The following is a 13,066-nucleotide window of genomic DNA, read 5'->3' on the forward strand; positions in this document are numbered from 1 at the left end:
TATTTCTACAGCAATCTGGTTTTGCTGCCATTCCGTGTGTGTTGTGGGGAAATCAGACATTCCTGGTTCTTGGCAGAAATAAATTGCTTTAGGGTTTGATGGAGGTGAGGATTTGGGATATAAGAGCCATCGATCATGTCTTGCTGTGGCACAGTTTCGTCCGGGGAAATTGCCAGCATCAGTCAGACGGAGTGAATGAACGTGGAGGGGGAACACGCTGTGTTAGTTCACACAAAATAATATTCCAGTCCCTGCAGTGCAGCTTCTGAATTCATTTCTCTGCCGGCTACTCAGTGAGGATCACAGACTAATGTGATTATTGTCCTGGGCAAAGGGCACTCCTCTGGGACTTCAAAGAGAACAGATCAGAGGAAAAATGAAAAACCCTGTAAGCTGTGATGCAGACAGGTGCAGTGCACTTTTTGAAGCCTTTTTCTTTTTGCTTTAAACATATTGACAGGTTCAAAGTGAGGACTCACCGACAGCATGCGTTGTGTGATTTAAGCATGCATCGCGCATACATACTGCATGATTTATTATTGTGTCTATGTGACACGCTCTGGTGATCAGTTTAAATTAAAGTGTTGTCATTCGGCACATAAATTATGCAATGTAGACCAGCGTTAAAAATCATCCTATCTCTGCAGCAGGGAGCTGCTGTATGGAGATACCGCTGTAGGTTTTGCTCAGCAACGTTTTTATCCCTGTTTTGCCTTAATGTTCTCAGCAGAAGTTCATATTTCACCGAGACAAACACAGCTTTCAGCACAGAGAGTCACAAAGCAGCAACTAATTAGAGGACAGGGAAAACCTTCACACTGTTTTGTTCATGAAAAACCACAAGCAAGGCTTTTAGAAAAGACAGGTCTGGAAATGCACATTACAGACAAGATGAAAAGCTCTAATGGTTGAAAACCTCTTCAGCGGTTTGGCTTTTTTCCACCATTATAGTCGTTTTGTTTTTTTGTTTTTTTCAAATGAGCTGTATCACACATACCAGATACACTTGGCTGTTGCTCCAGCATGTCTAATAGCAGCCTGTGGCATGATCATTCCACCTTATAGTTGCATAAGGCTCCGTGGAGTCACTATGGGATATACCCCGCTCTCTCCTCGGTCATGAAAGTTCAAGCAGGGTCAGGCGGGTCATTCTTCATCAAACCATATGGAACACAGGGTCACAGCCCCCACAGTTCATCATTGCAACCGCTCTATATCTGTCTGTAGCTGAGCCTCATTCCTCTACATCCAAATCCCTCACCTCATTCCTGCACCCCCAGCCTCATCTCTTCCTCCTCCATCCTCTTCCCTCAATCCTCCGCTCAGCTCCAGTCCCGCTCCCAGTCCCCTTAGCCTGCTAATGCTACAGACTCCTGAAATATTAATGGTGTGATAATTGAACTGTCATGCATGCTGAAGTGCGGTGAAATTGAGCCAAATCTCAATTAGACAAGGATATTATTTAATATTGCTCCCACTTCGTAATCTCATTTAGTGTCTTGTTTCTGTTTTTCCTCCCGCTGCTGAAATTTTAATAATAGATGAATTGCATGCTCAGGCTTGTAGTAGAATACTGATAGTGCTTATCATTGCCAGAGGTCAGAATACAGTCTATTTCAAATTCTGAGCAGCGAGTTAGAGAAAACAAAATCACTAAAACATAAAGGAAAACGCATTGATCTTAAGCTCTTCTTCACTCTCTATATCTCAAGTACACAAAGAAGTTTTACCACTTGACTTTGAAAAGCACCAGCTTTGGTTTTTTTCCCGCAGCAAGCCAGACAGTCAGCGTGGCAAATTTGCAAACTAAATGAGGAATTGATTGGATAAAGAGAACAAAACAACAACAAAACGAAACGTGCAGTCATTACACACATCGCAAGCAACGTGGGCCAATTGCCGCTTAATGATAATCAGCTCGGCCGTTGTTTTAATTGTTCTCGAGTGATCAAATGGGAATCCGTGTGGAGGCATTATCAGGAGTGTGAGAGAGGAGTGTGGAGCTGCTGTCTTCCCCGTCGCAGGTCTTTAGTGAAGAGAATATTTTAATCCGGGCTGACAAGACGAGGATCTGCTTAATCCTATTACAGGCTTGCACATTAAACTACAGTAGGCCCACACTTCTCTGCCTGTTGTCTTTGTCTGTGAAAGCAGCAGATGGTGCCAGCTCAAGAGCCTACTGTAGTGAACTTGAAATGGTCGCTTTTGAGGACCTCAAAGTGCAAATTTTGGACCCCAGTTTGTAATCTAAAACGTTTCGTGAACACATCCACAGGTGTCCACTTTTTTATGTTAGGAAAGAAGTCGTTTTTTTTTCTTGAAATGCTACTTAAATGGTCCCTATAGTATATAATATATTTGTAAATTTGTGTGTGGGTCAAGGTGAAGCCGTAATGCCGGACCAGATGGCTGAAATATGAGGATGGAGGGACAGAGGGAGCTTGCCAAGAAGAGAAGTGTGCCAGAAACGTCTTCTTAAGATGAGGCTGCACAGTGATGAGGGAGCTCTTAAGTCAATTTAACACAGCGGGTCAGCAGCACACAGAAGACAATGCCTTTCCGTCAGTTTGTCAGCTACATTTCTACATGCATCGGTCTTGTTTGGGAAATAGATTTGCCCTTGTTGGCACGGGGGAAGTTTGCGAGAGAGTGCTCTATATCCGTCACTCAGAGGGAGTTTTAAAGCAGAGAGGCAGATTTCACTTGGCCCACATCGGTTCATTTCCCTCTCCATACCCCCTCCGCCCCACAGCTTCTGTCCCCTCTGAGCCTTGGCTAAGCAAGGTTAGGGTTCATATTGGCCTTCCCACAGTGAGCCGCTTTTAACCTCCTGCCAGCTTCATCAATCTCAGGCTGGAGTGATTGCGGCTGAAGGGGGTGGGGATTAAGAGCAGCCTGCAGTCTTCAAGCAGGCTAGCTTGAGGGGCCCTCTCGTGTGCATCATATACGTCCAATAGGCCCTATACCCTATGACTTCAATGTAGACATCATAGCTCCCAGCAGTTAAGCCCTGAGCGGACCTCCCTCAACCAGATGGCCAAGTTGGTTCTCAATAAATGCTTAACGAGGGGGAGAACAAATTAAATCAGATGGCAAGTGATCAAGCACAGTTTGAACAAAGTGTAATCCATCTAAGTGGTGTTAGGTTGGTAAAGGCTTTTGGCCAACACAATAGGGCAATGAGAACACATTGTCTTGTGGGGATTGTAAAGCCCCCCCCTCTTAAACTGGTCAATCTTCCCAACAAAGCTCAAGCCAATTAGCACAAAGTCCTTACCTTTTGATTTTAATCTGTTTTCAGCAACATAAATCACAACGTGTGGGAAAGACTGAACTGAGACTGTAACAAAAGAAAGCCTAAGGCATTTTTCTGGACTCATGAATTATAACACTGACATGCCAATCTGCAGTTGGAAATAAAGTCAATAGGGCTGTATTGTGATTGAGAGGGGTGGATATATAGCACACTTAAGAGGCAGTAGTCTTGTAGGTGATGCTGTGGGTGGGTGGTGCAGGGGGGTGGGGGGGGTGGGGGGTCACAAGCTGGGTCAAAATGGCCAAGATTGAGTCATAAAGGCCCCAGACAAAGTTAATACCATTAGTATGAGCCATGCTAGAAAAGTTCAGGGAGCACGTCCATCTGAAAAAAGGCCTGCACCAAAATGAATGAAATCGACTCTCTTTGTTCTGCGGTCAATTATTCAATTACTTCTCATGAACTGGCATTTGACCTCAGTGTTTCCTATTGAATTTGTTAAGCCGGCAAGAAGATTAGAAAAGAGGAGCATTGGAGTCTGAGTTTGGTTCGAGCCCCCTTGTGACCCAGCAAGCTGTTGTCTAGAAATAGCGAAGTCGGTGGACCATGCACCAGTTACATCTTCTGTTTGGGTTGCTGTTGTTAAAATAAAGTCCTTAACATAGCACACGTGACTTATTCGACGTTAATTGGATGCCCCATCAACACAAATATTGTTGCAATTCCTAGTCTTTTATTCTTGTCATGATGCGTGTTCTATTTCTGTTTTCAGTGAGCACCACCACTCCCTGCAGACTCTCAGCCTTGTGATTTTCCCAATTCCAATGTTTTGCTATTATTTCCCTTTTTGTGATTGTGGTGTACGGTAGTCTGTGTTAAACTAATTAGACTAGGATGACCTAATGAGCTGGGGCGCAGCCAACATGAGGAAGACTAATGAACTGACACCCCAGAGATTCCTCAGCTGAGGATTGTGGGAAACAATGCTGCAGACGCGAAAATTCCTGTGCATTGCTCTTTCCCGTCCCGTCCCGCCTCCTCCTCCTCCCTCATCCAGCTCTGCACTATGGACCGATCCTGTGCTCATTATGGCCCCAGCCTCTGGTCTGTTAGGTGGAAAATGATCCAGTGCACTGTAGTCTGCTGCTTGTCAGAGTGCAGACAGGTTACTCCGTCTGACTGTTAACTGTGTGTGTTATTTATGCGTCAAACCCCTCTGGCAGCTGTAGTTGCTGCTATAATAGATAAATGTGTAGCTGCATTGCTAATCTCTTTGAGTCATTGTTGTTATCAGAACCATGCAGGCACAAATCAAGAGCAGCACTATGATTAAATGAATTGTATCTTAATTTTGATGGTAATGTTGATCTTGATTTCCATCTTGGCTCCATTTTGGTATGAATGTGTCATTTTTTCTCTCGCTTGAATGTTGAACATCTGCCGTGCATTAATATATCCACAGGCTGCTTCATTCGTTTATTTATTTATTTCCATTGTTGTTACATGGCGCAATGAAAATACACTCTGCTACACAGTCCCACCGACATCAAGCTAGAAAACAATTTGAGTCCCAAGGGAAGGGATGATAGGAGGCATTAATATGAATATTTCTTTGTCACAACAACATTTGAACTAGCACAGAACGGGGTCCCTGTCGATGCGAGGGACTGCTGCGCTGGAAGTCTACGGCGTGCCTGGTTGTGTCTGGCTGAGCAGAGAGGAGTGGGGCTCCACAGTCACGGGGGGGGTTTGTTGTGTGTATGGGGTTTGCCTTACCTTACCGTCTGCTGGCGCGTGGGCGGATTCATGGGGCCTGCTCCGTCTGTGCTCTCGCAGGTCCCGCGTCTTCAGCGTGCCATAGAAATGAACTGAGGAGTCGGAAGAGAGCAGCACTCGTTTCTGTCTTCGGGAACTCCGAGATCGCCGCGCGCCGCCGTGCCATGAGGCTGCAGAGGAGCCCGGGATCGGTCACCCTGCTGGGCCTGGTCACCTGGATTTGTGCCTTTCACCCCACTACTGCCATTGACATCCCGCTGGAGGGTGAGTGCCGACTCCTACTATAGGGCATCTGCAAAGAACGTACCTTCATTTCAAACAGTGCAGAAGAGTAAAGCATTGATTTTCCACTGACTGCAATGGGTAGGTCATTGCTCATAACAATTCAGTATGAATGAGGGTGAATTTTGACATAATGGATACTAAATTGTGACAAAATCATGAACATACACCATGCTCCAACAAAGTTATTCATGAAGCCAGATACAGATACAGATATAATAGAGTTCGTTACTAGAGAAAGGTCAGACGTGTTAACCATTTTAAAGTTGTTTATCTCCAGAAAACTAGCCTTTGATTTAACTTGAATGTGAAGTGCTTTTATCAGAAAAAAAGTGTTGTATATTTTAGAGCCAAATAAATCACATCATAGAGAACCGTTACAGTCATACATTACAATCAAGCACGCTGTGAATAGAATATATTTACAGCAATTATCTTGTTTGAATCCGTTTTCTTTTCTCTCTTGTGCTGGAGCTGTGTGTTTCCCCACAGTTTCCTTGGAAACACACATCAAATTTTTCCTCGCTCTAAATTATTCAGAAATATCTCTTAAGGGCCTGATAAAGAACAGTTCAAACAGGTTTTTCAAAAAGCAACACATTCTTAGGCTGATTGATGCTGGAATATCTTTTAAAGTCACAGTCTTCCGCAGTATTTTGCTCTCGCCATATGTGTGTTTAAAAGGTTTTATCCAGAGAATGCTTGTGACAAAACGGGATTATTCCCCAACTACTGACTGTTTCTGTTTTGTTTATTTTCCCCCTGCTGCCACGGATTTTCTAGTTTTAGGTCATGTAAACAGTAAGTTCGCTCTGCCATACTCTAGCCGGTATTAGTGACGTCCTCCGCTCTCTTCTCCTAATCTCCTGGCTCAGCGTTGAGCACAGCAGCAGCTTTACTGACAGCCTCATGTGTTGGATCTGCATCTCATGTGTCATCGCTCATGACTCCATAAAACTGATATCTCTGCTCCTAGGAATTCATGGCATCTGTTGTTATACCTTCATGGTCGGTCGCACTGGTCACACTTGATAGTAGGCCGGGCCGCTGTGCTTGTTTCCATTCTTTAACACATCTCACCTCAACTAGCACAGTGAGAACTGTGCTCACATGAGATCATATGAAGAGTTTTGTTCCAAAATGAAACAGGACACCCACTCTTACAAAATGACTGATAGCAGAAAATGTAAATACATGTGCTTTTTAAAGGATAGCAGGAAACCTAAGACTTCAGTGACAAAACGATTAACTTTACAGACTGAATCATCCGTATTTTAGAGATATTGAAATTGGACATACGTTTTGGAATAGAACTCTGCATATGGAGCCATAGACAAGTCCATAGCATCGTGTTGAATGTCTGATACTTGTGTGAAGAGATCTGCATTAGGGCCTGTGGTGTGTTTCTCACATTTGTATGCCCCGTTGTCTGTGTGTTGCCCAGTTGAGCAGCTGCCCACCATCACAGCTCAGTCGCCCAGCTCTCTCATCGCCTTCCCCTTCGACGAGAGCTTCCCCATGACGTGCGAAGCCAAAGGGAATCCCGAGCCAGAGTGAGTACCGAGCCTCGCGTCTCCAGCAGATGGGAGGAGGAGAGCCCGGAGAGCTTGTTAGCAGCCAGACACACACCATCAGCAGCAACAACACGAAACACGTTGGCGTCGGCACTTTGTTTCTGGCCGCTCGCTGCCATGTTGTGACTTTGCACCAACTTTGGAAACTGAGCATAATGCATCCTTGGCTGAGAGACTTGACTTTTCAACGTTGGCTTAACTGTGTCCTTTGTGTAGATTCCGATGGACGAAGAACGGACAGGAATTCGACCCCCTCTTGGATCCCCGGCTGATGAAAGAGGAGGATTCTGGGACCTTTGTGATACCCAATAACGGGAACCTCACTGAATACCAGGGAACCTATCGCTGTTACGCCTCAAACAAACTGGGGACCGCCATATCCGAGGAGATCGAGTTCATTGTGCCCCGTGAGTAACATACGTCTGTGTGTGTGTGTGTGTGTGCGGTGCTCTGTTACAGCGCTTTCAAAGTGATTCAGGGCCCGGAGTCCTGTGTAATGACTGCACCTCTCCATTGTGAGCTTTTCATTGTATTGGACGTGGCAGAAAGTCATTGAGCCTGGCGAACGCTCCGCCCCTCGCTGCCTTCTCGTCTGTACCTCTGCAGCGGGGAAAGCATTGAGTGTGATCTAGCCTCTCCATCATTTCCCTGGGTACATTTTTCATTTTGTTCCAAGGCATAGTACATAAATTCTCAAAGAAATCCACTCCAAGGGACTGTGACTAAATTTGGCTGGGCTTCAACCGCTCAGCAGTGTTGACAAGCCACACAACGGTAGTAGGAACGTCTATTTCTCCCTGAAAGCCAAGATCTGAAAAATGTGCCATAGAATTCAGTTTATTGGATGATATACAGTAGATGATACACAGAGACTGCAGACGGCGCTTGGCCCAGAACTCAAGAATGATTCAACTGCCATCTTGTGGAGAAGAAGAGAACTGCATCGACTGTTTTATTGATTCTTACTGTGTTTTTTGTCTTTTTGCTAGATGTTCCAAAGTTTCCTAAGGAAAAGCTTGACCCCATCGTGGTTGAGGAGGGTCAGCCTTTTATTCTAGAGTGCAACCCGCCTAAAGGAATACCTCCTCTTCAGATCTACTGGATGACCATCAGTGAGTGGCATTCTTTATTCGCGCACACAATTAATGCATGCCAAAGGATGTGTTTGAATCAGGGGTCAATTTGTGTTCAATTCAGTCCAAAATGCAAATTAAGACATATTGTAATGATAAAGCCTTTATTCCCTCTCATGATACGCTGTATTTAAGAACTCTTTTACAGCAAAATATTTCCAATTTTTACATTTTAAAGAAAATCCACCCTTAGAACTGATTGAAATGAAGGAGAAATGACACCAACTCAGGATTAAATCGCGCCAGATACTTTGTGATGGCTGATATCGGCCCCTCCTTTTAGGCAAATCACCAAAATTATGAGCTAATACGGACTTGAAACGGTTTCCTTTCTGTCCCCAGATCTCCAGCACATAGAGCAGGATGAGAGGGTGTCCGTGGGCTTGAATGGAGACCTGTACTTCTCTCATGCGGTGGAGAAGGACAGCAGGAGGGACTACTGCTGCTTCGCCGCCTTCCCCAGAATACGAACCATCGTCCAGAAGACCGCCATGTCTGTCGTCGTCAAGACCAGTAGGTGTCAGTGAAACTGTAGCGCTGTCTTCCCCTGTGAAAATTCAAACCAGCGTGACGCAAAAGAGAAAATCTCCACTTTGATTTGTTTTGAGAACATCATTTCCAGTGCTACCCATATTCACAGCAGCACTTCAAAAGCCATCCGAGTTTCGTGCTGTCTTGTTTTCTTATCGCAGATGTTCATACATCGGCATCTCCAAAGTTTTGTTTTGTGTGATTTTTTTTGATCTCGCTGTTGTTTGTCATGAGCCGACGCATCCACATTGTCTTCACGTTCATCGTTTATTTTCTTATCTCATCCACCTCCATTTCAGAAAAATCTAAAAGTGGCACAAGTCCTGAAAATGGTAAGTTTGAACACAGAGCAGAGTGCCACACCCATGTCTTGTGCACATACATATATATAGAAAAAAAGCCAAGTGCACAAGACAAGGGTGTGTGTGTGTATGTATGCATATTCATTTGTAAAACTCATGAAAGTGTGACCTATGGGAAACTGCATTACACTCTTGGTTTCTAGTAAAAACATGTTTGGTTATCTTCCTCTTTACAAATTCTCTACCATATTCTTTCAGCTAATGCAATCCTGGACAGAAAACCCAATCTTCTGACGCCCTCTGGTGTCAGATCAGAGACACAGCTGGTCAAAGGAGAGGATCTGCAGTTGGAGTGTATTGCTGAGGGATTGTGAGTAATGCCTACTTTTACCAATATCCAACATCTCATATACATTTGAAGAATTTCAGTCTAATCCAATTTCAGTCCAATTGAAAAATTGGACTATGAACATTAGGTAACATGGTTTTTGCCCGCACAGATGAATGAAACCCTTCATTCACTGTAATGTATAGGCAGTATCTAGCTATCTCTCTACTTACCATTTGTCTTCTTTCCGTCAGTCCGACTCCACAGGTTGAGTGGGTGAAGATGGGTCACAAGCTTCCTGACAAAGCCACAGTGGAGAACCATGGGAAATTGCTGATTGTGCCAAGAGTTGAAGAGGAGGACAACGGGAAGTATATGTGCAAGGCCAAGAACTCGCTTGGAGAAGCTGTCCATTACTTTACGGTCACAGTAGAAGGTAACTATGACGTGCTCTGAAGTTACAGTGGTGTAGTTGTGAGCTGAATGGAAGACTGATCCTTTATTATTATTATTATCAAAGGCTTCAAATAAGAATGCAATGCCCTGAAAGGCAAAGTGAAAAAAATAAAAAATGTGGCCAATTTCTAACTTTATCTCGTTTGGACGACTTAGTAACTCGCCTGGACGTGTTACATATGCCCAAAATGTTTTCATTATCAATCTTAATCTTCCTAAGAAAAAATCATGACATTGAGTTTGTTTTCAAAAAGGCATTTGAAGACTATAAAAGCATTCTTGAATTTGCTTGTAAATGCACTTTGCCTTTGACAAGCTTATAGCCTTGGTGGCTCAGTTGCAAGAGTCAGGCTGTGGTCGCTCGGAGCTCTGTGAGGTGCAGTTGTTGTAATTGAGCCTCCACTTTCTAACAGGAGATTTAGATCAAATAGAGACCACAGGAGTTTCGGGGAGTAAATGACGTATTGGACATTTTCGTTATTGATCTTACTGTGTTTATTTGATGTCAGTTTTTCTCAAAGTTGGACTTGCCTGTGTTGTGGTGTGATTCCGTGTTCCACAAGTGTCTCCGATTAAGATCAGACCTTAGATTTCTTTCATAAGCTAGATATGTATTGTGAAAATTGTCAATTTGAGACTTATAGGAACCATTCTGCACTCCCATGCTTTCCATCAGCCTGTGATATGACCTCCTATGCACAGTGGGTTAAGCCGGGGGTACTTTCTTTACAGTCTTGAGGAATGAATGAGTCTAGAATGGATGGATCAAATGCTTTTGTTGTTGAGCCTACAGGGGTTACATAATGTCTCCTTGCAGCTTGGATATGGCTAGGCCATTTTGGGCTGGTGTGAACCCCCTTTTCAATATAGGCTATCTGCATTTATAAGCAGGTTTCAGATATCCCTCATAAATTAATTTGCATAACGTTAGAGTTGGCATAATGAGGCAAATATACCCTTTTTTACCCTTTAGATTATGCCAGTCTTAGATTTTGGTCAAACCTAAAGTTTCCTTCAGTATATTAAACAGATTTTGGCTGTTTCATGCATCTGTTTCAGGCTATGGAAAGCCCACTCCATGCCAGTAAGTCATTCGAATGAATGTAAGGAAAAAATTGTGCTGCCAGTTTCTAAGTTTATCTCATTCGAACTTAGTCAGTTGTCCAAATGATTTAGTAACTTGTTTTCTCCACTGAATTTTTCATGTACTGTAACTCCTTAAAGGAATAGTTCACCCAAAAATGAAAATTCTGTCATCATCTACTCACCCTCATGCCAAATGAAACACAGGTGAAATTTGTTAGTCCATATAACACACAGGGAGGTTGCCAGCACAACTTTGTAGCAGCCTTCTCCAAAACAACTGAAGTCAATGGGGACCGGTTCTTTAGAGTTCCAAAACAAAAACAGCCAAACAACCACACTGTGAATAGAAAGACCTATACACCATTATTTGTTGCAAATCAATCAGCTGTAGTTAAGATTTGCACTAAATTATGGTGTAAATATACTGTAGGTCTTTTTGGAACTCTGAAGAACTGGTCCCCACTGACTTCAGTTGTTTTGGAGAAGGCTGCTATGGAGTTGTGCTGGCGACCTCCCTGTGTGTTATATGGACAAACTTCACCTGTGTTTCAACTGGCATGAGGGTGAGTAAATGACAGAATTTTCATTTTTGGGTGAACTATTCCTTTAATGCTATAAAATATGGAATTCATATTAATATTGTGTGTTATGTGAAGACAAGTGTATTGACATAGAAATATTTGCTAATTAATGTATCAATTAGCTTTATTAATGCTGTAATTAGCATAACTGATTATGTTTAATACATCATGTTGATTATGGCGGGACATTAGGCCTAGTATGCCTAGTATCTTTGCCGTAGTCTTATATTGACACTACAGCAGATATCGGTTTGATAATGTCATACTGATGTCACTGGATGTGTCCTCTCAGAGCCTCCAGAGTGGGTGTTTGAGCCTGAGAGTCAGCTCAAAATGATTGGCTCAGACGTGCACATCAAGTGCTCCGCCACTGGGACTCCTCAGCCTACTATAACATGGAGGGTGAATGGAGTACCTCTAGAGGGTAAGTCCCCAACCAGCCTCAGTTCAGCCTCACAATGTAAAACCTTTATTTATACAGGCCTGATGTGATTAAAGTCACAAGCAAACAGCATTTTGACGGTGTCTTGGTTCCACAATCCCACATATTAAATGGCGTTTAACACAGGGAGGGGCTGTTCTAAAGTGGGCGGGTTGGACCATAACAAACATGGAGAGAGAAAGGCAGTGAAGCCCAGTGTATTCTCGCTGTAGTTGGTGAAGCAATCCACTGTGAAATGCTTTGCGCATAATCTTGAGCTGTCACAAATTCTGGATTCTTCAAAATGAATAATTCCCAGCCACCAGGATGCACCCATGGTGTCTTGGGAAAAGGAAACAGGAATTGCGGGGGTGAGTCCCCAAACTTGCAAACCACCGTACGATGTTGCCACTCGTGTCAGTTTGCAAATTGTGAAGCTGCAGGTTTTACATGATGGGAAGGGTGGAGGTGGGGATTGTTAAAAGATCTGTGATGGCATTTTTGGTTGGAATTTTTATATACACCTACTGGTACGCCATAAAGTAACCACTAAAATATTCTGTTTTCCAGGAAGTAAAAGTAATGGGATTTTGAAAAACTTGAGAAAATATATTTTTTTGTACATTTTTTGACATTTATAGTTGCACAGTATGATATGGAGAGTCAGCTAACAGGGTGAAAAAAGTTTAATTTCATTGTGACTTTAAAAAGATAAAATACACACTTGTTTTACATGACCTCTCTTTAGTCTGAACACACTGTTGCAGCTCTAATGATACCTATATATTGGTGTTTTACTGAATGAATGTTTGGTTTATTTCAGAGGTACCAGCAGGCAACAGAAAAGAGTTTGATGATACCATATTCTTGCACAATGCCCAAGCGTCTGACAGTGCGGTCTATCAGTGCGAGGCCTCCAACAGACATGGAACCCTTCTGGCCAATGCAAATATCATGATTATGAGTAAGTATGGCAATTTGACTCATGCCAAATCCTTTCTGAGTCTCGCTTAGAAGTTCTGTGTATAGTGAGTCCTGAGCCTCCTCAAAACTTTGTATGAATATGTTTGTTAGAAACTTTGAAAGTGCATGAAAATCGAATGCGTAATAATTTTGCTCTAAAAAGGAATTGAAGTAGTTTCTTAGCAATGGCAGTGGAGTGCATCTGTTTGCGAGTAATTGACAGACATAGTCATTAGTCAGTAGGAGACTGTTGAGTGATGTTGTGTCGAGCTGGAGAGCTGGCGCTGATGTTGGCATATGCCCGTAAAGCACTGAGGAGCACAGAGAAGGAGGGCTGTCTGCGAGCCATACTCCTTCATTCAGGCTAGCTGTTCTCC

General features: G+C 43.3%; 1 protein-coding gene across 1 annotated transcript in view; it reads left to right on the forward strand.

Annotated features, from left to right (window-relative positions):
- The window catches only part of chl1b (cell adhesion molecule L1-like b), a 33,918-nt gene that overhangs the window by 2,799 nt on the left and 18,053 nt on the right, over positions 1-13,066 (forward strand). Inside the window, exons 2-11 of the mRNA XM_078283540.1 lie at positions 5,093-5,296; positions 6,759-6,867; positions 7,105-7,295; positions 7,878-8,000; positions 8,364-8,534; positions 8,852-8,884; positions 9,113-9,224; positions 9,437-9,618; positions 11,598-11,729; positions 12,550-12,690. Of these exons, the coding sequence (XP_078139666.1) occupies positions 5,197-5,296; positions 6,759-6,867; positions 7,105-7,295; positions 7,878-8,000; positions 8,364-8,534; positions 8,852-8,884; positions 9,113-9,224; positions 9,437-9,618; positions 11,598-11,729; positions 12,550-12,690 (1,294 nt within the window). The 5' untranslated portion in view covers positions 5,093-5,196. The remainder of the gene's footprint in view (positions 1-5,092; positions 5,297-6,758; positions 6,868-7,104; positions 7,296-7,877; positions 8,001-8,363; positions 8,535-8,851; positions 8,885-9,112; positions 9,225-9,436; positions 9,619-11,597; positions 11,730-12,549; positions 12,691-13,066) is intronic.

This window comes from Centroberyx gerrardi, chromosome 5 (assembly GCF_048128805.1).
Source record: "Centroberyx gerrardi isolate f3 chromosome 5, fCenGer3.hap1.cur.20231027, whole genome shotgun sequence".
NCBI classification, from domain to species: domain Eukaryota; kingdom Metazoa; phylum Chordata; class Actinopteri; order Beryciformes; family Berycidae; genus Centroberyx; species Centroberyx gerrardi.